At 34.0% G+C, this 20699-nt stretch overlaps 3 protein-coding genes across 5 annotated transcripts; 1 reads left to right on the top strand and 2 right to left on the bottom strand.

Annotated features, from left to right (window-relative positions):
* Positions 1–675: 675 nt before the first annotated feature.
* On the top strand, positions 676–7982 carry LOC125864715 (cystathionine beta-lyase, chloroplastic). Its single transcript, XM_049544763.1, has 13 exons — positions 676–794; positions 1708–1864; positions 1956–2104; positions 3588–3658; positions 3749–3840; positions 4091–4178; positions 4256–4367; positions 4505–4601; positions 4691–4772; positions 5949–6066; positions 6307–6414; positions 6532–6634; positions 7544–7982. The coding sequence occupies exons 1-13, from the start codon at positions 732–734 to the stop codon at positions 7717–7719; spliced, it is 1416 nt and encodes a 471-aa protein (XP_049400720.1). The 5' UTR covers positions 676–731; the 3' UTR covers positions 7720–7982.
* A 406-nt stretch (positions 7983–8388) lies between these two features.
* LOC125864716 (uncharacterized) lies at positions 8389–15240 on the bottom strand. Of its 3 annotated transcripts, XM_049544767.1 has the most exons (9): positions 15080–15212; positions 14435–14498; positions 12025–12169; positions 11819–11924; positions 11157–11324; positions 9249–9737; positions 9082–9171; positions 8928–9004; positions 8389–8722 (listed from the first exon to the last, which is right to left on the bottom strand). In XM_049544767.1, exons 4-8 carry the CDS (start codon positions 11886–11888, stop codon positions 8943–8945), a joined length of 879 nt encoding a protein of 292 aa, XP_049400724.1. In that variant the 5' UTR covers positions 11889–11924; positions 12025–12169; positions 14435–14498; positions 15080–15212; the 3' UTR covers positions 8389–8722; positions 8928–8942. The 3 variants fall into 3 exon arrangements, with proteins under 3 accessions (XP_049400724.1, XP_049400721.1, XP_049400723.1); XM_049544764.1 differs by lacking the exon at positions 12025–12169 and having other exon boundaries at positions 15080–15240; XM_049544766.1 differs by lacking the exons at positions 8928–9004; positions 12025–12169 and having other exon boundaries at positions 15080–15240.
* Positions 15241–18164: 2924 nt separating this feature from the next.
* LOC125865112 (two-component response regulator ORR9-like) lies at positions 18165–20386 on the bottom strand. The gene is made up of 5 exons (XM_049545280.1): positions 20073–20386; positions 19588–19688; positions 19247–19324; positions 18696–18766; positions 18165–18570 (listed from the first exon to the last, which is right to left on the bottom strand). Exons 1-5 carry the CDS (start codon positions 20176–20178, stop codon positions 18249–18251), a joined length of 678 nt encoding a protein of 225 aa, XP_049401237.1. The 5' UTR covers positions 20179–20386; the 3' UTR covers positions 18165–18248.
* Positions 20387–20699: the final 313 nt, after the last annotated feature.

Raw genomic sequence — 20699 nt, 5'->3', positions numbered from 1 at the left:
GATTTGAACACCATTTTTAAGAAAGGAATATCTATGATCTTGATCACATTTGACTAAAATGTTTCTTTATCATGAAAAGTATTAGTAGATGATAAATAAATGGAAAATTAGTAGAAAACTATAATTTATTCAAAATCAGGTCAATTACCTAGTACAATTATTTAGGTTTGGCCGTAGAAGGAATTAAACTTGTAACATTTTACAATTTTAATATTTTTTTACAAAAAATCACTAATTTGATTGTGTTCTTAATTGTAGATACTAGTACTACTATTTGTAGATACACCAATATTATCTATTTAAAGAGTCAACAACAAAAAAAAATAAAAATACAAGTAAAACTCTTATAATATAATTTTTTAAAGACTATACTCCATTTATTCTAGTTTATATTAAACTATTTCCTTATTGGTTTGTTTATATAATAACAATAGGACCGAACAATAATAATTTTAAAAAAAACACTATTATCCCACTGATGAAATTTGAAGAGGATTAAAAGGTTGTTTCCGATAAAACTCAGCTCAAAGAGAAATCAAAAATATTTTTTAGAAAAAGAAAAAATCTTCATACTTAAATAAATTAAATATATTTCAAGGTAAGTATCAAAATTAAAGTTTTTTCTTTTTTTGCAATTTTTTTTAATTAATTAGTATAGTACAGAATTTACACCAAGAGTATATATACCACTTTTTTCCCAGCCCTTATTGAAGAAGACGACAATTTTTGAAATGGCATGTTCTCTGTCTCTCAAGCAGCCATTCAGCTCTCTGCCTACCAACACAACCACCCAGGTTAAGCCTAAATGATTTATATCTTATATGGGTGTGATTTGTTTTTTTCTCTTTTTGTGTAAAAATCATTGGGTGGAAGAAAAATTGGAGAAATCTTGAGCTGGGTTGTAATCTTTATTCAATCTTGACTCGAGAAATTGAAAAAAGTTTGGATTTTTTAATGATTTTTATGCTTTGAGAGCTTCATACAGTTTGTTTTGTTTATTGGGTGTTTCTAATTTTCTGTTGGGGAAGTTAAGAATGTTTAAAGTTGAGCAATTTAAGGATATCCATGCTTTTGAACCCAATGGTGTGGCCTAGCTGTCAATGAAGTAGGTTGAGAATTCAAAATACTAGGTGATTTTCCGCATGTGTCCTAGCTTTAGTGGATAGAGTTACATAGGAAGTGGCAGGCCACCTGAGGAATTAGTCGAGATGCGTGAAAGCTGGCTCGGACACCACAGTTCTCGAAAAACGAAAAAAGCTGAGCAATTTAAGCTTGAAAAATTGAAAAGTTGCCATCTTTGTGCCTCTATGAGCTTCACAAAGTTGTTTTGCTTATTGGGGCTCTCTAATTTTCTTTTGTGGAAGTTAAGAATGTCTAAAGGTGAGCAATTTAAAGTTGAAAAATTGAAAAGTTATCATCTTTATGCATTTATGAGCTTCACATTATTGTTTTGATTTTTCGGGCCTCTCTAATTTTTCCTTTTTCTCTGGGAAACGTCAAGAATATGTAATGTAAAGTAATTTTTGATTGGTATTTCACACAAACTAAAGCTTTTGTTTAAGCTATGGCATCATCTTCCGGATGTTTTGGCCTCTTTTGCTAAACTTATATGGAATAATGTGATAGATTGTTTTTGCTCTTACTTGTTGAGCAGCCAAACAAGTGGCAAAAGTGTTGCTTCTGATGGAATGTTGTGCTAATGTGTAGGGTAAATTGCCTGTAAACTTTCCAGTGACATTTGGGTGCATGAATGGGAAGGGAACTCTAATAGAACAGAAATTCCAACTGAATTGCTCAAGAGACAAAGAGATGGATCTCACTGCATCAGCTTTGATTGATAGTGCTGCTGCCGAATGCATGGATGGTATGTACCAAATCCATTTTTAGACGAGGATAAACGAGATTTATTCTTTGGGTTTATCTTTGAGCTAATAGTATGTATTGATTGATGGCAGAGGTGGGGACTATGGAACTACCTCCTCGAGTTGAGGCTAGGGAAGCAAAAGAGCCAAGTGTTTCAACAATGTTGATGAACTTCAGTAATGATTTTGATCCTTATGGTGCCTTAAGTACCCCCTTGTATCAAACATCTACTTTTAAGCAAGTAAGTTTTGAAGAAACTTTGTGGAATGCAATTTGATAAGACATTGCAAAGCTGCATTTTTTTTTGGAAGAATTTAATGGTGCAATTTTCGCAATCAATGCTTCATAGTTACTTGTTTCTACTATATTCATCTGAGTATATCGTCAAAATATTTGGAGGTTTTGTGCGATATATTGGATTAATACATGAACCAGTTTGTAAATATTATAATGTGAAACAAGGATAAGAATGGTAAGTAAGTATTACATGCAAAAGAGTAAAGACCAAAAAGAGCAACTAGGACACAAATTTTAACCTCCCTTCACTCCTTTTCTTTTTCATTTGTGTCTTGAGCATGTCTTCTACTGCTCTCCCTGTAGCGTCCACAGCACTACTATCGTTGACCCACCTTTTCTGAACCATTCACAATAATATGACAAAGATTGGCAGTGGAATACAAATCTATTTTTTAAAAAGAAAATGTATTGCACTGTGTATATGTAAAAAGACCCTTCATAAGTAGTAGGGGGTTATAGGAAAAGGCAGAAAAATCAAATATAAAGTGCCCATTTCCTTAAGCATTTAAGAAGAGCAAGAGTTACTGTCTTCATCTCTCATGAAGAAAAAGGGCCAAATTAGGAAGATAGGAGTAGGCACCCTTTATAAAGCTAAGTGGTTAGCCTTTGTAAGGTAGGAGAAGTCCTTAAAACTAGGGAACGGGAATAAGCTCAATCAAACTGAGAGAGCATGTCACAGAACTCTAACTAACTCGAAGAAGAAAATATTCCTGAACGAGTTGCTGCAAAGAAGAATGAACGAAGAGGGGATTTGCATTTGGCTTACCCAGTATGGCCATGCCTTTTAAAGCAAACCAAATGAATACAATGCAATTGAGAGTGCTTACTAATTCCAGGACCTCCAACAGACCTTGGGATGGTTTAACTAACTCGAGTAAATGACCATACTGTCATCCAATAAACTAACTCCTTTGACAAGTTTTTCTGTCTGCAACGGTAATTTTGTCACATGACTGGCTGCACCCATCCTAAAACAATTCTTATCTTCATGAATCATGTTTAAGAGGACAACTGAACCATTTAACCCACGCCTCACCTTTGAGCTTTGCAAAAATTCTGTGATTCAAGATGGCCTCAAGCTCCGGCAGGATGTGACCATTAATAGATAATGTTGCGTTTATGGTTGGGATTGAGAGCTATTAAGAATATTGTGTAGAATATTTTTTATCAGAAGAAAGTTTCCTTGTTTCATGTACCCAATACTTCTATATAAGAATCCCTCTTGTACGTTGTTAAATAACCATTTCCTCTCTCCTTTTCTCTTCTGACAGCACAATTCATCACTTCTTTGTTGCTTTAATTGTCTCTTCAGATCCTTTTTTTTAAAACTATTCAGCCTTCAGCAACAGAGTCCAGCCCTACAATTCCATAGAAACACGTAACAAAGAGCATGTCTTAGCTTTAATTGTTTCTTCATCCTTCTGCAGCCTTCAGCAACTGAAAATGGGCAATATGATTATACACGGAGTGGAAATCCAACAAGGGATGCATTGGAAAAGTAAGTAAAACTGTGTACTGCTAATAGTTGAAAGTTCATCTGTTAACATTATTGTTATCAATACCATTACCGCATTTTGAAAATTTTCAGGCTTCTTGCAGAGCTTGAGAAAGCAGATCGAGCATTTTGCTTTACCAGTGGAATGGCCGCCTTGGCAGCTGTAACTCGTCTCGTTAAAGCTGGTACTTCTAAAAATTGTACACGCAATGCATTTGTATAGAAGAATCTGAATATGTGTATACCAGATAAATTATGCAACAAACTTGATTAAGACCTTCTTGAAAGTTTGTTCTGCTCATTTAAGATGGTTATGCTTTCTTGTTGGATGAGAAATTGAATCTTCGTTTGTGTCATGCTAGTGTTTTTTTCTTGACATCTCGGCAAGCAAATGATAGTTAACAAAAGAATAGCTTCAATTTGTTGATTTTATAGGTGAGGAGATTGTTGCCGGGGATGACATATATGGTGGTTCTGACCGGCTGCTCTCACAAGTTGTTCCAAAAGCCGGGATCGTGGTCAAGTTGGTATCTCTTTTATCAGTGTAACATTGTTTTCAATCAGGTTATTAGAATTTTGATTGTCACCTTGTTTGTACAGGCGAGTGGATACCACTAACTTAGATGAGGTTGCTTCTGTGATTAAACCATGGACAAAGCTTGTTTGGCTGGAAAGCCCAACCAACCCTCGTCAACAAATTTGTGATATTCGTGTGGGTAATTTACAGTAGCATAGTAGATTATGCACGTACAATTTTCAGCTTTCACTGTAGCTGATAGATAGTAATATATTGATCTTCAAAAGACTGATTTTTTGTCTCATATTGTTGTCTCTTCTGATTTATTCCAGAAAATAGCCAAGATCGCTCATGCACATGGGGCTCTTGTGCTGGTAGATAACAGCATTATGTCCCCAGTACTGTCCCATCCTTTGGAGCTCGGAGCAGGTATTGTGCAAATACTTTTTGTTCCACTAACTGGAACACTCTCCAAAAACATGCATGGGATGTTGGCTTACTTGTCCATGGTTTTGTAGATATTGTGATGCATTCAGCTACTAAGTTCATATCCGGTCATAGTGATCTCATGGCCGGTGTACTTGCCGTCAGAGGAGAAAGGTTTTCCTCTATTTCGCATATGTTTCATATTTTGATTTATTGTTATCTTATGGTTGTATATTCTTAGTTTTTTAGTCTTTTTTGGTCGCCTAAACCAATAATCGCATTAGGAGCTTGACTATAGTGAACGTGAGTTTGTGATAGACGCATTATTGGTTTCTCTTGCAATGAATCACTTACCCAGCCCCTAGTGAAACTTTAGAACTGTTCAACAATAGGTAGCAAATGTTGATATGGCCATGCTTCCTTTTCCTCTTCTACTTTTTGTGCAAATAAGATTTCTATTTTTTTTGGACTGGATTAAAAGGATGTCAAGGACTATTGTCTTGCAACTCAGATAATTCTTTACATGGAATAAGGGCCTTTGCTGAGTCCCGAGGGTGAGCCTTCACACAATTTTAGTAGGACAAATTACTTAACTACACTGCTTTACTTACCTTAATATCCATTTATCCCTATTTATTTCAAAAATTTCAAAAATCCCTTATTTACCTATGTATCCCGTGCACAACGCTATGTATCTCGCTATGTGGAATGTATCAAACGCTATGTATCCCGCATGTATCCCGTGTACAACGCTATGTATCCCGTTATGTGGAATGTATCAAACCTAATGTATCCCGTGCACAACGCTATGTATCCCGCTATGTGGAATGTATCAAACCTAATGTATCCCGTGCACAACGCTATGTATCTCGCAAACATCATTTTTAAGGGATTTTTGGTAAATAGAAAACTAGAAGGGATAGGATGTTATTTAGTGCTTATAATATGTGATTCCTATAATTTATACATTTTAGTATGCTTACTCAGGGTTGTATGCAAGTCAAAAATGGATCGCTTCCATATGGCTAAGGCGTATACAAGAAATCCTCTTTATGCAGCACCCTATAGACCCTGCACTGCACGGATTTGTGCAATACTTCGTGACACTGAAATTCTTTTCCTGAATGCACTAGCTGCCCTTATAATTGACCATGAAGTTTAAGAAATTAACTTTTTTTTGTTGATAAAGTTAAGTTTAAGAAATCAGTTCATTGACAAGTCTATATCTGAAAATCCGTAGTTAGTTATGTATAGCGTATTGAACGTAAGTGATGTCTGATGCCTTGTTTCTCTTTGAACATCTCAAGTGTCCTTTTAATAATTTGCTTATAAATTTTCCTACTTAACCAGCTTGGCGAAAGAGGTGTACTTCCTACAAAATGCTGAAGGTGCAGGGTTAGCGCCATTCGATTGTTGGCTTTGTTTAAGAGGAATCAAAACAATGGCTCTTCGTGTTGAAAAACAACAGGTTTAATTTTAATTTTTTTTCTTTTATTTTGTGGTGAAATTAGTTGTTCCACCACTGTTTCTAGAAACATATATGCCTGCCTGCGCCTTTGTTAATCTATTATTCTTGACCCTATAGATTTTCATGATTATGGCATGCATACTACTGCATCTTCATCTTTATATTGTGCAGAGAAGTTAGGCTGGTTTGTAAAACTGTCACATCACCTTCATCTAACTAAATAATTTCAATATCTTGCAGGAGAATGCACAAAAAATTGCTGAATTTTTATCTTCCCATCCACGAGTGAAAAAGGTCAACTATGCAGGTCTTCTTGACCATCCAGGGAGGTCTTTGCACTTCTCTCAGGTATTCAAACATGTGATTTTTTCTGGGAATTTGAACTAAGGCTCTATGGTTGTCGGTGTCCTGCCACCATGAAGCTTTCCCTTGAAACTTACTGTTTAAATGTTGATCAATTTGCAGGCTACGGGTGCAGGATCGGTGCTGAGTTTCCTGACAGGTTCTTTGGCACTCTCTAAGCATGTTGCTGAGGCTACCAAGTATTTCAGCATTACCGTCAGTTTTGGTTAGTTTCATCTTAATGCTCAATTACATTTTCCTATATTTAAGATCATTTTTTCCTACCAAAGTGTACAATTCCTAATGATGTTTGCCTTCTCTCTCTTTTCCCTGATGATTATAGTAAACGTGCAATATTGTTTTGCTTTGGTAAGACAGAAACCATATTCTATAGAGGATGAATACCATATAAGTATCAAAACAATGTAGCTTTTTGAATACCACATCTGATAACAAACCTTAAGAATGATCAATGCAAAAAGAGATGGAAGCATAGGCAATATGCCTTGATACTACTGCAATCAAGTATAGGGGAAAGACTGAACTACCAATAAGAAGCATAGGCAAAATAACATGGATGTGGTCCATGTGGAGACTCTTACTCTATAAGTCTAACAGAAAGACAAGGAGATAGTGTGTTGGACTGTTTCATATCCAACTCAACTCAACTCAAGTATATTTGCTATCCATAGAACACTTCCAATGGCAAGAGAGATAAGCGTAGACAACTATTCAGGTCTTTTGGTTGGTTTTAGGAAAATCAGCCGGGGATCAGAATTTCAGCTTTAATCCAGTTGTTATAATTGTAGATTTTGTTTGGGGATATAGAAAAAAGATGAAAATTTTAATGACTCTTGCTTGTAAACATCTGCATGAAAAGCAAAAATTGTTTTTGTGCATTCGACACACTGGAACCATTTGATAACTTGAACTTGTCCGCAAGATAATGGTATGGTGCAGAGTGACGCAAAATGATTCATCAAATGACCCCTTGTGTTTATGCTTCAAAAGATCTTTTGCTTCGTATATAATTCAAAACTGTTTAGATTGATGTCATTCATTTTATTCCCGTTCTTCCATTTGCATTTTCCTTTGTCGCTATCCAAACGTGTTATATGGTCCTCAAAATTTGCAGGAAGTGTCAAGTCACTCATAAGCTTGCCTTGCTTCATGTCCCATGCGAGCATACCTGTTGAAGTACGAGAGGCTAGAGGTCTTACTGAGGACCTGGTTCGAATTTCTGTTGGGATTGAAGATGTCAACGACTTGATAGATGATTTAGACTATGCACTCAAGACTGGGCCTGCCTAGAAGATTAAGCAAGTTTGTGGAACTGATGCCAAGCTTATGTGCACCTTCAATTATAGCGCTTGTCGCGTCATTTCATTCATCTCAGGGATTTATTTGATATTTGCAAGTTGGTTCAAAATGAAGTTCATTTTGAGTGATCTGCTAATCATATCATGTAATAAATTTTGCTCTCTTTGGAGTTCTCACTTTGATTTTTAGGCAAAATTGAAGAGTTGAAAAGGTGATCAATTCATGGCATTTTGCTATCCATTTTGTTGTTTCTATACCTTTTGGTTGGTAATTCAACATATATACATAACCTTAGTGTTTGGGCCAACTTGTGTACACTTCAACTAATTCNTAATCATATCATGTAATAAATTTTGCTCTCTTTGGAGTTCTCACTTTGATTTTTAGGCAAAATTGAAGAGTTGAAAAGGTGATCAATTCATGGCATTTTGCTATCCATTTTGTTGTCTCTATACCTTTTGGTTGGCAATTCGACATATATACATAGCCTTAGTGTTTAGACCAACTTGTGTACACTTCAACTAATTCACGAGTATTTACTACTTTCCATCAACACATATATCAGATAATTATGTCCATGAAGGCTTGGGAAAATGTGGTGAAGAAACACCTATGACTGGCATAATTATATACAAATGTTTTAACAATTGATGCAAGTCATGAAGCACAACTTCAGGTCATTTTATTAAAAAAAAATACATCAGACCTTTTGAAAAAAAGAATAAATACATACATCAGATCTAATTCATCAATCATCACAACCCTATTCACAGAACTCAAACAAAATAATGCTTTCTTTCTAGGATAAAAAAAAAGTAGGAGAACCATTTCCAAGAGCTTTTTGCTTAGATTATTGTCTTTACACCAGAACCACAGACATGTCAACCATAACGAGTATCTTGAAACTGACAAACTAATGTCTTCACAAGGTGTCAAAGCAACTTCCTTTCGCAATCCTATTTACAAAACCTTCTGAGACCAGGAGCCATTGGACCTGCAACAATCGCAATCATACAAAAAGGAAGTAACGTTATATATGTGTTACACCTATATAACAAAGAGTGCGTAGAGATTGGAAACTATCAATGTTGATAACAAATACAGAACGAATCACAGATTTCTCAGCTATGGACATTAGGCTGGAATGCTTCTATACTATACTATACTCCCTAATTCTTGAAATCAAGACAAGATGGTACCATCTCATTGTTCACTCAATCACTGGCAAAATCTTCAAACCTCAAGCCTTCATATATAGCATCCAACCTTTTAACGTCTGCTAAAATGTGAGGCATCGATATAACTACTTGCTTACAAGGTGAAGGAAATCAATTAACATGCCATACGACTAACCTTGATGTTCTCTCCTATCTTGTGGATCTAAGAATAAATTGTTAACATCCGTTGCCAGGAAGGCTGATCCAGAATAGCTCTCCAAGATATCTACAAATGACAGAACTCGAAGATAAGAATGTCCACTTGAGAGAAATATTAACTAAGAAGAGAGGGGAGGCACAAACCAGAACTGTTAGAAAAGTCAGCTGTTAAGTCCGACAAACTAAAGTTTCGAGGGATCTGCCCCAAGAAACCAAATGAAGATGTATCAGCATCCAACACTGTCTCATTTACTGGTTGTGAATCTGATTCTACACTGCTGAAAGATGATACAGATGGATCCGTAATTCCAGGATGAGTTTCGAGGATATTTGTCTCAGTACCATACATGAAGGGTAAATTTCCTGAATAACCAGCTTCTGACTTGATCATCCCCCCTCTCACACCTTGCAGCATTCCCAAATTTGAGCTCTGAGCCAATAGCATGTTTGAGGATGCATCAATTCTCCTTGCATGAGCAGACACATCAATAGCACTTTGCATACATGGTTGAAGCGAGGACACACCATTAGTGTATACTTGAGATAAATTTGCATTAACAGTCTGGTGCACATTCTCAGGCTTGACATGAGGTCCAGTATGATCTCTTGCTTGACATGTTGAGTTCGGTGGGACTGTAAAAGTGTAACAGTCATCAGATAACTTTCATCCTTATTCAACAAGTCACTGATGAAATGATTGCATAATCAAGCATGAGAGTTTAATTTCAGTGTTGTACCAGCAGTCCAAATTATAACATATTAGTAAAATATGCAAATTACTACATCTCTTTGGTTTTGCTGAATCAAAACAACATAAGTAGCGAAATCTAATAAAGTACAATCAATGAACCACAGGGACAGCAGGAGGCGGAAGTAAACAAACAATCAACAAAGAATATAGGTTAATGGTAGTTCAGCTAATCTAGAATCTGAAAATTAGTAAATCTATCATAATATCATATATCATATATCATATATTGAAAGAAGCAGTATTTTTTAAATTGAAAAGAAAAAAAGTAACACTGCTCCTGGGCTTTAAGCAAGAAGCACACGCGTCTCCGAAATTAAGTCCCAATTTAGCAAAATAGATTTAGCATAAATACATAAAATTAACCGTGATCAAGGCAAACATGAATTCAAGAGCCTAATTGATAGCATACCTCCATTAAAGTTGGTGGTTTCAATGAAAAAATCAAGATGTTTATTGAGGAAGAAAAGCCCAAGAATTATAACAAGTGGACTAAGTGCTATGCCTTACATATATTTCATGGTCCAAGTTCGACTCCAAGAGCCGAAATATTGGAGCCACATGAAGACCAAGTGGAGGGCCCACATGGAGCCCAAGCACAAAAAAGAGCCAAAATTTCAGCCCAAGGTGTGCTGAATTCTCGCCCAACAAGGGCTGAAAATCACAACAATAGGGAGTCCAAATATGAGATGAAGTCACGTGGGTTTTGGGTGCAAATTTGCCAATTTTCCCCTTATTCTTGTGAGCTAATTTTAGGAAGAAGTTTGATATTATTTTTACATGTTTTCCTAGTTTAAAGGTTCCCTAGTTATTATTTCCATAAAAGTAGGATTTGAATCCGATGCCATTTGGGATAGGCTTCCCCTGTATATAGGGATGAGTTTTGTTATTTACAATCCTAAAGCATCAAAACAAAAGACTATGCTATGGTGAGGAGAAGTCTAATTTTAATCTCTTGCTTCTACTATGTCTACAGATTTCTAGGTCATTTTATGTATCAAAATTCAGCAATCAATTCCATTATTTCCAAATTCAACAAGTATTCAGAGTCTCATATTAGAAGCAGCCTTAGAACCAGAAGACAGATCCTCCTGTGCTTCTTTCTCATTTGTAATAGACTCCTTCCACAGTTATTCATTCTAAAGCTAATAAGCCATTTAGTTTTCTAACAATTTCAAAAACAGAAATTTGTTGGGCTTGGAGGGAATCCATCATAAATTTTACAATGCAATTGAAAAGAAAAAACCAGCAGAATAATTATCTCCAGGAAGATCAACATGGCAATCTAAGATATTATTCCTTACTTTGACGAATCTGAGATCCATTAGGGATTGGTTGTGTTGGAATCATCTGCATTGCCTCAACCTGTCTCTCAAGCAAATCATTGAATCTCTCTATCTGATCCTTCACCATCAACCTTACATGATATGCCCTGAAAAATTCTTGGTTTTCTTCTTCAAGCTTCTGCCACACTGGAAACATATCTAGATGTCAGATTTATCTCTTCTGCAAGAGACACGTGGAGCGCATAGATAACACATGTTGCTTACAGATCTTGAGAAATGGGATATTGACCAGGTGAATCCAGAAAAATAAAATTTTAGATACCTCATTTCTATCAAACTTCAGTCTAAACGTTAGTTCCTCTAGTTACTAATTCTTTCAATAAAATAGAAGTAGGTGAAGTGGTGAACAGAGCGTTTGTCATTGAAAGGGAAGAAATTATCTTATTAACAATTCTGTCATCTTCATTAGATCAATTCTGATAACAGGACAATTTTTAGTAGTTTTTTCATTTTCCTGGTCAATGAATCCTAGTTTATCCATATATCAGGTCACAGCTTGTATGTTTTTCCTTCCTTCCAAGTCATGGAATACCAAAATTACATCTGAGATGATATGGTAGTATGCTAGCGTCGCATCGGCAAAAAATAGGAACAAAATGTTGGGAAGAGAAAGGACGAACCAAGCTCAGTGAAACCAGGCTCAATTTTTGCTTGATCTAAGAGGGTTCTGATAACTTCCTCCTGGTTCATGTAAAGCTGTAGACATCTTTCTATAAGATTTTGCACCTGACATCAAAGAAGCTCATGTTGGGAAAGAAATGCATGTGGAATGCGAGCAATTATACAGCAAGGAAGAACTTGATAATTGTGTAAGACCACTCCTTACCTGTAAGAACGAATTAAAAGATGCAAAATTTGTGGTACACCAATAACAGTTAAAGAGGTTCCATATTTCTAACTATAACAAGACAAACCCTATCGCAGAAGAACAGCTAAACAACAACCATATTCGCAAGGCATGAACAGTGAACCTGCAAACACAGATTAGAAACCTATAACAAATTTGGAAGTATCAACTGCATCAGCACCTAAAACAGAGAACTTCTAAGCTAGGCCTCATAATCCCATTTCCGATAAGAACTAGACAAAAGGTTACAAGCAATTGGCTAGGTCCATCAAATTGTAATACTGTTCTATGAGTCCATGAGGAGATTAATACATCAACTAGCACTTGGTGAGTCCATGAGGAGATTACTGCTCTCTATGATAATTTAGCTTACTTCTTCGAAAGGGAAGCAAAACTTCATATTTCTTTTTTCTACCATTTCAACTGTTGCTTTGACTGAGATATTACTTGAAATATTTCCTTCTATTTTGTTAAGTTACAAGAACATTTTCCATTACAAAATCAACAATTCACAGGTAACAACTTGTGCACTTGTGACTACCGTGTGTTGTGAATCTAAAATCAATATGTACTCAGGGAGAAAAAGAGTGGCATCTTCTCTATACCAGCAATTATCCAGATCATTCATCTTAAAGTCATGGATTTACAAGAACAAACTTTATGATAGGAAGTCCGAAGTCGACAGAACATTTATGTGTTTCAATGGGATTGTTAGGACTCCATACTGTTATCTCTTGTACCCTTAAAAAGATTTAATAAAACAACAAAGTGTTATATCCTCAGACCGGGTAACAAATCAGAGTAAGAGAATCACAAGAATTCTAGTCTTCAAAATAGGAGTAGAAAACCATGAAGATTCTAGTCTCCCAAAACCAAAAAGTAAGATGAATACAAAAAATATTAACATAAACTAAATTCCTTCAAGATTGTTAATATTTTTTGTTTTCATCTTCCTGTTTTTGGTGGACTAAAATCTTTGTGGTCTTCTACTTCCTTTTTTTGAAACTAAAATACTTGTAATTTTTGGTTTAAAAATATAAAATATTTGCCATTTTATTTAATTTGGTTAAGGATACAAGAGATAACAATCTTAAGGAACTTAATCCCCTTATTGTCGCCCAAGGTTTTGGATTAATTCCTCCCATGATGGAACTTAATAAACTATTCTATAATAGTGGCACTTCAAATTACAGAACAGAACTTCAGGCGAACTCCAAAAATAATGCAAACCACACTTGACACTTACTTATATTTTAGAAAAAAAATGCAGAAGAAAAGAGGAAGGGGATTTTGAATTTCAGTGTTTTCAATATATCGAGGACATCACCCTAGATAGGAGAATATAAAGGTAGAGGATTAGGGTACAAGGTTAATACATAGTTGAGCATGGTCTAGTTTCCCTTATCAGTAGTGTTATTAGTAATTCACCTACTATCGTATTCTTAAATTTCACTATTACTTGTTGTTTTCTTTGCTTCGTTTATCGTATCATTTGTAGTTGCTATTGTTCTTTTCTCCACTATTTTCTTAATGCTTCACTTGTGCCAAGGATCTAGCGGAAACAACCTCTCTATCTTCACAAGGTAGGGGTAAGAATACATACACATCACCCTCCCCAAACCCCACTTGTGGGATTACACTGGGTATGTTGTTGTTGTTGTGTTTTCAATATATCAAATCTGAGGCAAAACCTCTAAATTTATAGCCAACAAGAGGTGTTTGTTCAGTATTTAGGTGTGTTGTCAAGCCGAACAAGCGAGTGACAGCGCGAGGGCATACCATCTTCCCAACTCTTAAAAACCCAACACATACAACAATCCCTGGTGCTGCTTACAATATTAACCACAGTGCTTATCAGCAACCAGAAAATATGTCTTCAGATACTTCCTTTGATTCAGATGATTAATGTTATTATGGAGATCATTAACTGATTTAGATGGTAGGTTTATCACAACTGACCTAAAGGGCGACGGCCAGTGGCCTATAAACAATGCCCACAAGAATAACTAACACAACCTAGGCATCCGCATTCAACAAAGGAAGGAAGTTCTAAACAATAGCCTCATTTACATACTCTGGCAGTCTCTTAAATTAAAAAGACATAAATACATGGATATGCATGGTTAGGCAAAACTTCTCAAGGAATTAAAATACTTTAATCAGAATTAACCGAAAGAATTTCTACAAAGAGTGTTCCTATCGAAGCACTGAAGTGCAATCAAATGCCTAATTTATAAGCGTAAACATAAAACTGCATGCTCTATTTCTTCCATTAACATTCTACTATTACAACTACACCTCAGTTCCGGACAAGTTCTGTCCATGTTTCTCCATTTAAATGTTTCATACAAGCAGTGCATAAAACCAATGATTTAAGCAATTGTCTTACCAGTTGTATATCTTGACGTGATATCTTCTTAGCTTCCCCCTCAGACATTTTCAATCTTTCAATACTGCAAAAACTCAGAAAAAGCCAAACGCAATTCGTGTTAACAAGGCTTGGCAAAGAAATGCAATCCACCTCTTGCTAACAAATATACAAAACAACCAATTCACCTGATAATTAAACTAAACTTAGCATTAGACACCTAAATTACCAAAAATCCCAAAAAAAAAGAAGGAAAAAAGGAAGAAAAAGCAGCTACCAGCTACATTAACACGTCCTATCAAGCAACATCAAAATACAGCTTTTTTAAGAATCAAAAACAAACTAGCAAAAAATTTCCACTACTATTTTCTGATTTTTTGAATAACAATTCAACAAAAATGTCACTAATATTGAACAAAGACGATTCCATAAGATTCACAATAGACAAATAATTTCAAGCAAATGAAATTTTTACCAATTCCGTACATAAACAACTTCTAATAACATTAATTGCGTTTTAATATAAAAAAAAATAGCTCTATGAACAATCCTAACCTCTGAACATAACTACATCAATATAAATGAATCAAAATCAAGGTAATTACGCAAAAAAAAAACCTATTTCTTCACGGAAACCCAAAAAAAAGAGTTTTCGATCAATTTGACCTGAAATATAATCAGTTCACCGGAAACAACCGTTGACGACTATCAGCGGTGGATTCAAATAGGGAAATCGCCGGCGCCGATCCTCCGATTTCGCTCTTCTCAGTTTTCTCTCCCTCGCGCTTTTTCTCTTTTGCAAAGTTGTTTGAACAGATCATCAAAGACCAGAATCTTTTATTATTGTTGTCTTTTAACCCCCATTATTATAGAATATGCGTTTTAAACACCCACTTGTTTTATACTTTTCATATCAGGTACCAACTTGTTAAGTTTTTTATTAATGAATCGACCCCGATATTTCAAAATATAAACAATTCACTTCCCTTTTCAAATACTCTCTCCCGTTTCATATTATTTGATCGCGTTGACTTGATACTTTCCTTAAGAAAAATTATTTATTAGGAATTTAATTTATTAACATAACCTTAGTATTTTGAAAATCTATATTTGACTACTAATATTTTATGCAGTTATGTAATGATTAGAATAAGATTGGAATCTTATAATACTTCTTTTTAATTTGCTAAAATAGACAAGTAAAAAGAAAAAAATATATACATAAAATAGAAGGAGTAGTAATTTTCAATATCAGATTGACACACACCATTTGAATCGAAGGCTTAATTTGGACAAAAACCTTTGTTAAATTAATACACTTTCTGTCTCAATTTATAAATATGACGGCCTTTTATTTTAAGATGTCTCATAATATTCAACGTATTTTATCTATAATGATATACGAAATATACAAATTATCTTCATTTAGATCTATTTAATTAATCAAATAAGTTTTAATATATTGTATTTTGATGTAACAAACTATACTTTATACTCTCCACTCCATCTAGGTATCTTTCATGGTTTTGGCACAATCAATTTAGATGTATCAAAGTCATATAAAATTTACTTAATTAATAATGATGAAAAGATGGATTCGTCACGTTTTGTTTAAATATGAGATAAACAATATAAGTAAACTCACGTAGGTGAAGAACTTTTAGTTGGACAAAGTATCAATCTCAGCATCAACAGAAGAAAAGAACTGATCGATCGATGTTCAAGAGAGATCCCGAAGTCTCGAACGCTTTTCATTTCACTAGTATTATTAAAATTTACTTACGATTAAAAATTATATATGTCGAAATTCACCACTAACGGTTCAAATGGTGTAAGGTACTTATATAATATTACTAAGATCTTTTTGTAATCTAGTTCACTTTACACACTCTCCACTAATTAAGTGCTTAAATAGTTTACTTTAAAATTTAAAAAATACTAATTATTTTCTCTACTTTAATTTGGACTTGTGGCACACATAGAATCAAACTAATTTAACATGTAAGTAAATTGTTCCAAAAAAAAGATTGTTCAATGATCAGTATTTTTAATTTGCTACAATTCTTAATTAGAATTTTATTACTTTAGACTTAATCTTTTTTAATGTGTGTGAAGATCTAAAGCACTAAGAGGATTTGATTTGTAGATAGTTGAAAAATATTCAGATTCTGCATGCTGTAAAATCTAGTAATATCTTGCTTTTTTTTCAACTTTAAAGGCTATGTAAAATTAGCAAAGCATATACTAATGACTTTTGTTGATCATGATATATGCTATAAAGTACTTTTATGTTGTCAAAATGATAAAAGAAAAATAGGGGTAAAGACATTAAGTGCACCCCAAAAAAATAATATTTTCTCCCTCTTTCACACTCTTTATCACCTTGCCTAAAAAAGTCATGTCGAGTGTGTGAACACAGTATCATTTTAGTAGTTGAAAAGAAAAAAAAAACCTATATATAAAGTGAGACCGTATAGACTTGACTTAAAGTAGACAATATTATACTAATGATTTGACGAAATGAGTATGTATTTTATAGAGTAATGGTGTGGAGGCCGATTTAGTCCTTTGGTCCGTCTACAAACGACTCTACTACTTCTATTAACTTAGTTCGAGGGGGGAGACTTTGGGTATACAAACAAAACCTCACATTAACAACTAAAAAGACAAAGAAGTTGCATATATAAGATACAGTGATACTCTTAATAGTATCGTATGAAGTTCTTTAAAAAAGTTCATACGACTTTGACTCAAAACAGATAATATCACATCATATTAAAAGCGTCTGAAAAGTCATACTACATCATAAATGGAGACCTTAATGTGGGGTTTGAGTACACTCAATAAAGATTATAATTTGATACCAAAGTTCCTAATTTTACATCAAAAGAAAACAGGTTGAACCTTTTTTCTATAAGGTGAATTGGACAATAAAGTCAAAAAGTAATGACATTCAACTCACCAATTGGCTGTTGAAAATTTTACCCAAATCTTTCATTCAAGAGAAGATTGAGAAAAAATAACTTCTGAACAAAAAGTAAACAAAGGCATCAAATGTAAAAGTCAATCTTGCTTTCATCAAAATTATCATGAATTCTTGAAAACTAAGTAACTCAATAGTTTCATTTTTTTGTCTTACAATAGTTTAATCACTTCAAAAGAAAATGGGAATCCAAAAAAGTCTAATGTGTGAGTTAGATGCATATTACTGATAAAGATCTGAGATTTAAGTGGAGAAAGTTACGGAGAGGATCATAGTGGTCGATAAGAGCACAAACCTTGTTGCATATGATGTGTGTGTGAGATACCCGTTATAGATTTGAACCTTGTCTAAGTGGAGAAGAATAAAGACACGATGTTAAAAATGCTTGTCTATTTACAAGTAAATTTCAACACATTTTTATCTACTTTGGCAATACTGTTCCCCTCTTAGATTAGCAAAACAAAAATGGATGAAAATTTCTTCCCATGTAAAATGTACTTTGGCCCATCATTGAGCTCAAAAGCACGCGTACCATGTCTTATAATACAGTTTACTTTTCTCTCTCATTCCGATGTGGGATTTGATTGAGGTGTCATATACACCATTTTTCTTCAGAAGCTTATCAGCCTAAAAGTCTGTACGTCCTTCTTTTCAACCCGCCCTTTGGAGGTCACATCATGTTATAAAGATGGATGATTTTCTCTTCCCCTCTACATTAGGATTCATCTCACATTGTCCTAAACTATGTTAATTAAATAAAAAGTTGAATAAAGGAAAAACAAAAAGGGGTTATCTGGATTAAATTTCCAAATTGAAGAAGAAAAAAAAATGTTAACATATTTGCAACAGAGATTAGACTGTTGTGAGGCTACTCAATCTTTGTCTTGTTCTGTCTGGTGATAGATTTTCTTCTATGGCCTTTCTCTTGTTGTTGTTGTTACTGTTGTCTTGTGATTTCTGTTGTTGTAATGTGTTGTCTGTTTCTTGATTTTCTTCTGGTGGAACAACATATGTTATGTCTATTGATTCTTGATTGTCTTGTGTCACAATTATCTCAGGTTGTTGTTGTTTGGGGCTTTTACATTTGGTTTTCATCATATGAGGTTTAAGTTTATTAACATCTGATAACCTTACTGGCTTCAAGAAAAATTCTTCTGCTCCTTCTTCTAAGCATCTGTAAATCAATCAATACGCAATTGAATTAGTCTTGGAACAACAGTAAAGTTATCGACCTATAGGTCACATGTTCGAGTCATATAGACACATAAAAAGAGATGAATTTGATTGTTCTGTTCTTACCTACTGATTCTTGAAGGAACATTTTCAGATGACATAATGACTACTGGTATGTTCCTCAGAGATGCAGATTCCTGTTCAAAAGAAAGAAAAATGTAAGTAAAAATGCAACGAGTGCATGTCAGAAACTCCAAAAATAGTGTATTTTTTAAGAATCCAACACAGAAACATGTCAAATCCTCGAAAAATAGTGTACATCGAATATGACAACATTTTTTAAGAGGCAGAGTGAAATAGTTGAAAATGACAAGGTACATGACCCTTTCAATATCTAATAAGCACTATATTAGATATGTAATATTTGCTCATTAGATTCTCAAATGATCTCAAAAATTGAAAGGTGAGAAAAGGACATTAAGTCCAAGTGGGAGAAACACTTTAAGAAAAGAAAAAAGATAAAATCTTTAGTATGACAGAAGCAATTTATGTGGAAAATTTTGTTATCAGAGTATTTTTTCCAAGAAAGGAAAATGACAGAGAATTTGGAAAGAAAGTAAAAGGGGAATATAGCAGTAAACAGAAAGAGAAAAATAGAATAAAAAAAATAAACATACCTTAATTTTCTTTAACAAATCATAGCCTGTCATCCCAGGCATACAATAATCTGTTATAATAAGATTAATTTCCACTTCCTGCAATATTTCAGTAAACGAAGAATTAATTTTTCTGTCCAAATTTTCTTGGAAAATCAGAGTGAAAGTTCAAATTTGTAGCCCGTCCGTTTCAATTTATTTGTCTTACTTTCCCTTTTAATATGTTTCCAAGAAAATTATGATACATTCAACATATGTTTCGTTTAAGACTACGAGATTCAAAAGTCTTTTATTACTTTCTTGAATTCCATATCAAGTCAAAACCAAACAATCGAATTGAAACAGAGAAAATAGTAAATTACCTGTTGGTTGCTAGGAGAAACACAAGGGTGATTCTGTTCATCATGTTCTTCTTGTAAACCAAGAAATTCCAAAGCTTTACTTCCAGAATCCACAGTAGTAACTGCCATCAACACAATACAAAATGCCCACAAAAAGAATAAAATCAATACCAATATAAACTAACAGTTAATTAAAACCATTTTAAAGACATAAACTTTTTAGTTTTTCATTTGGTATCCAGTATTCATACTAGTCATCTGACTAATTCAGATGTCAGAAAATTACATCTAATAACCTTGAAAATGAATGATCTTGAACTTTTTAAACTCCGTCAAGGTGAAAAGTCAAAAGTGTTGCTCATTGGAGCAAAACTTATAATCAAAAGTTCAAAACCGCTCATTTCTAATAAATCACCCTTGGAATTCACTCCTTATCAAAAACCTTCTGTAAGCAAACTCGAGACTTCTGAATAAAGACATAAACTTTATGTGAATCAAGAAGTTACCTTGGCAAGAAGAGATTTTAAAGAGTCTTTCAATGAGTTTTCTATCAATTAAACTATCATCGACAGCAAGAACATGAAACTGTAGATCTGCAGCTGCCATTCCCATTTTATTTTTTTTCAAAACAAAACAGAGAAAAAAAGTTGAAGCTTTTTTTATTTTTCTCTCTCCAAGTATTTTTTTCCAAGCTGGTTTTTGGAGTTACAAGGCCAGAGAAGCAATAAGAAAGACCAATGCAATAATAGAAAGTGGAATATATATAAAAAGAATATGGATTACCAAAAAGATTACAAATCTACAACATGGGGTTGCCTTGCTTTTATAATATTGCTTGATAATGATGATGATTCTTGGAGTTTTTTTGGGGTTTTTTTCCATGTATATAAGACCAAAAGAAAGAAAATTATTATAATAATATATTTAGTATATTTTTATATCATAAGAAGAAAAAAATATACGTAAATTTTACAGACTTCATAAATATAAAGGTTATTTTCTAAAGATCTTCGACGCAACTAACTTTGAAGGATATATTCTTCTAACCAACTAAAATTTAACTACTTGTTCCATTTGTCATGAAACTTTTCTTTTTAGTATGTTTTTTTTTTACATCTTTCTATATTTAGTAT

The sequence above is a fragment of the Solanum stenotomum genome, chromosome 5, assembly GCF_019186545.1.
Source record: "Solanum stenotomum isolate F172 chromosome 5, ASM1918654v1, whole genome shotgun sequence".
Taxonomy (NCBI): Eukaryota; Viridiplantae; Streptophyta; class Magnoliopsida; order Solanales; family Solanaceae; genus Solanum; species Solanum stenotomum.
The sequence above is the reverse complement of the archived record's forward strand: the minus strand, read 5'-3'. Positions and strand labels throughout refer to the sequence as shown.

What these genes read in the sequence shown, in the direction of transcription:
- LOC125864715 (XM_049544763.1), top strand. Translation starts at nt 732, where the DNA reads ATGGCATGTTCTCTGTCTCTCAAGCAGCCATTCAGCTCTCTGCCTACC. An exon ending in TCCTTTGGAGCTCGGAGCAG is followed by an intron (nt 4,602 to 4,690) that starts GTATTGTGCAAA and finishes ATGGTTTTGTAG; the next exon opens with ATATTGTGATGCATTCAGCT. An exon ending in TTCGTGTTGAAAAACAACAG is followed by an intron (nt 6,067 to 6,306) that starts GTTTAATTTTAA and finishes AATATCTTGCAG; the next exon opens with GAGAATGCACAAAAAATTGC.
- LOC125864716 (XM_049544764.1), bottom strand. Translation starts at nt 14,482, where the DNA reads ATGTCTGAGGGGGAAGCTAAGAAGATATCACGTCAAGATATACAACTG. An exon ending in CACGTCAAGATATACAACTG is followed by an intron (nt 11,925 to 14,434) that starts GTAAGACAATTG and finishes CTTTGATGTCAG; the next exon opens with GTGCAAAATCTTATAGAAAG. An exon ending in GCCTGGTTTCACTGAGCTTG is followed by an intron (nt 11,325 to 11,818) that starts GTTCGTCCTTTC and finishes ATATGTTTCCAG; the next exon opens with TGTGGCAGAAGCTTGAAGAA.
- LOC125865112 (XM_049545280.1), bottom strand. Translation starts at nt 20,178, where the DNA reads ATGGGAATGGCAGCTGCAGATCTACAGTTTCATGTTCTTGCTGTCGAT. An exon ending in TAAAATCTCTTCTTGCCAAG is followed by an intron (nt 19,689 to 20,072) that starts GTAACTTCTTGA and finishes TGTTGATGGCAG; the next exon opens with TTACTACTGTGGATTCTGGA. An exon ending in GTTCCTTCAAGAATCAGTAG is followed by an intron (nt 18,571 to 18,695) that starts GTAAGAACAGAA and finishes ATTGATTTACAG; the next exon opens with ATGCTTAGAAGAAGGAGCAG.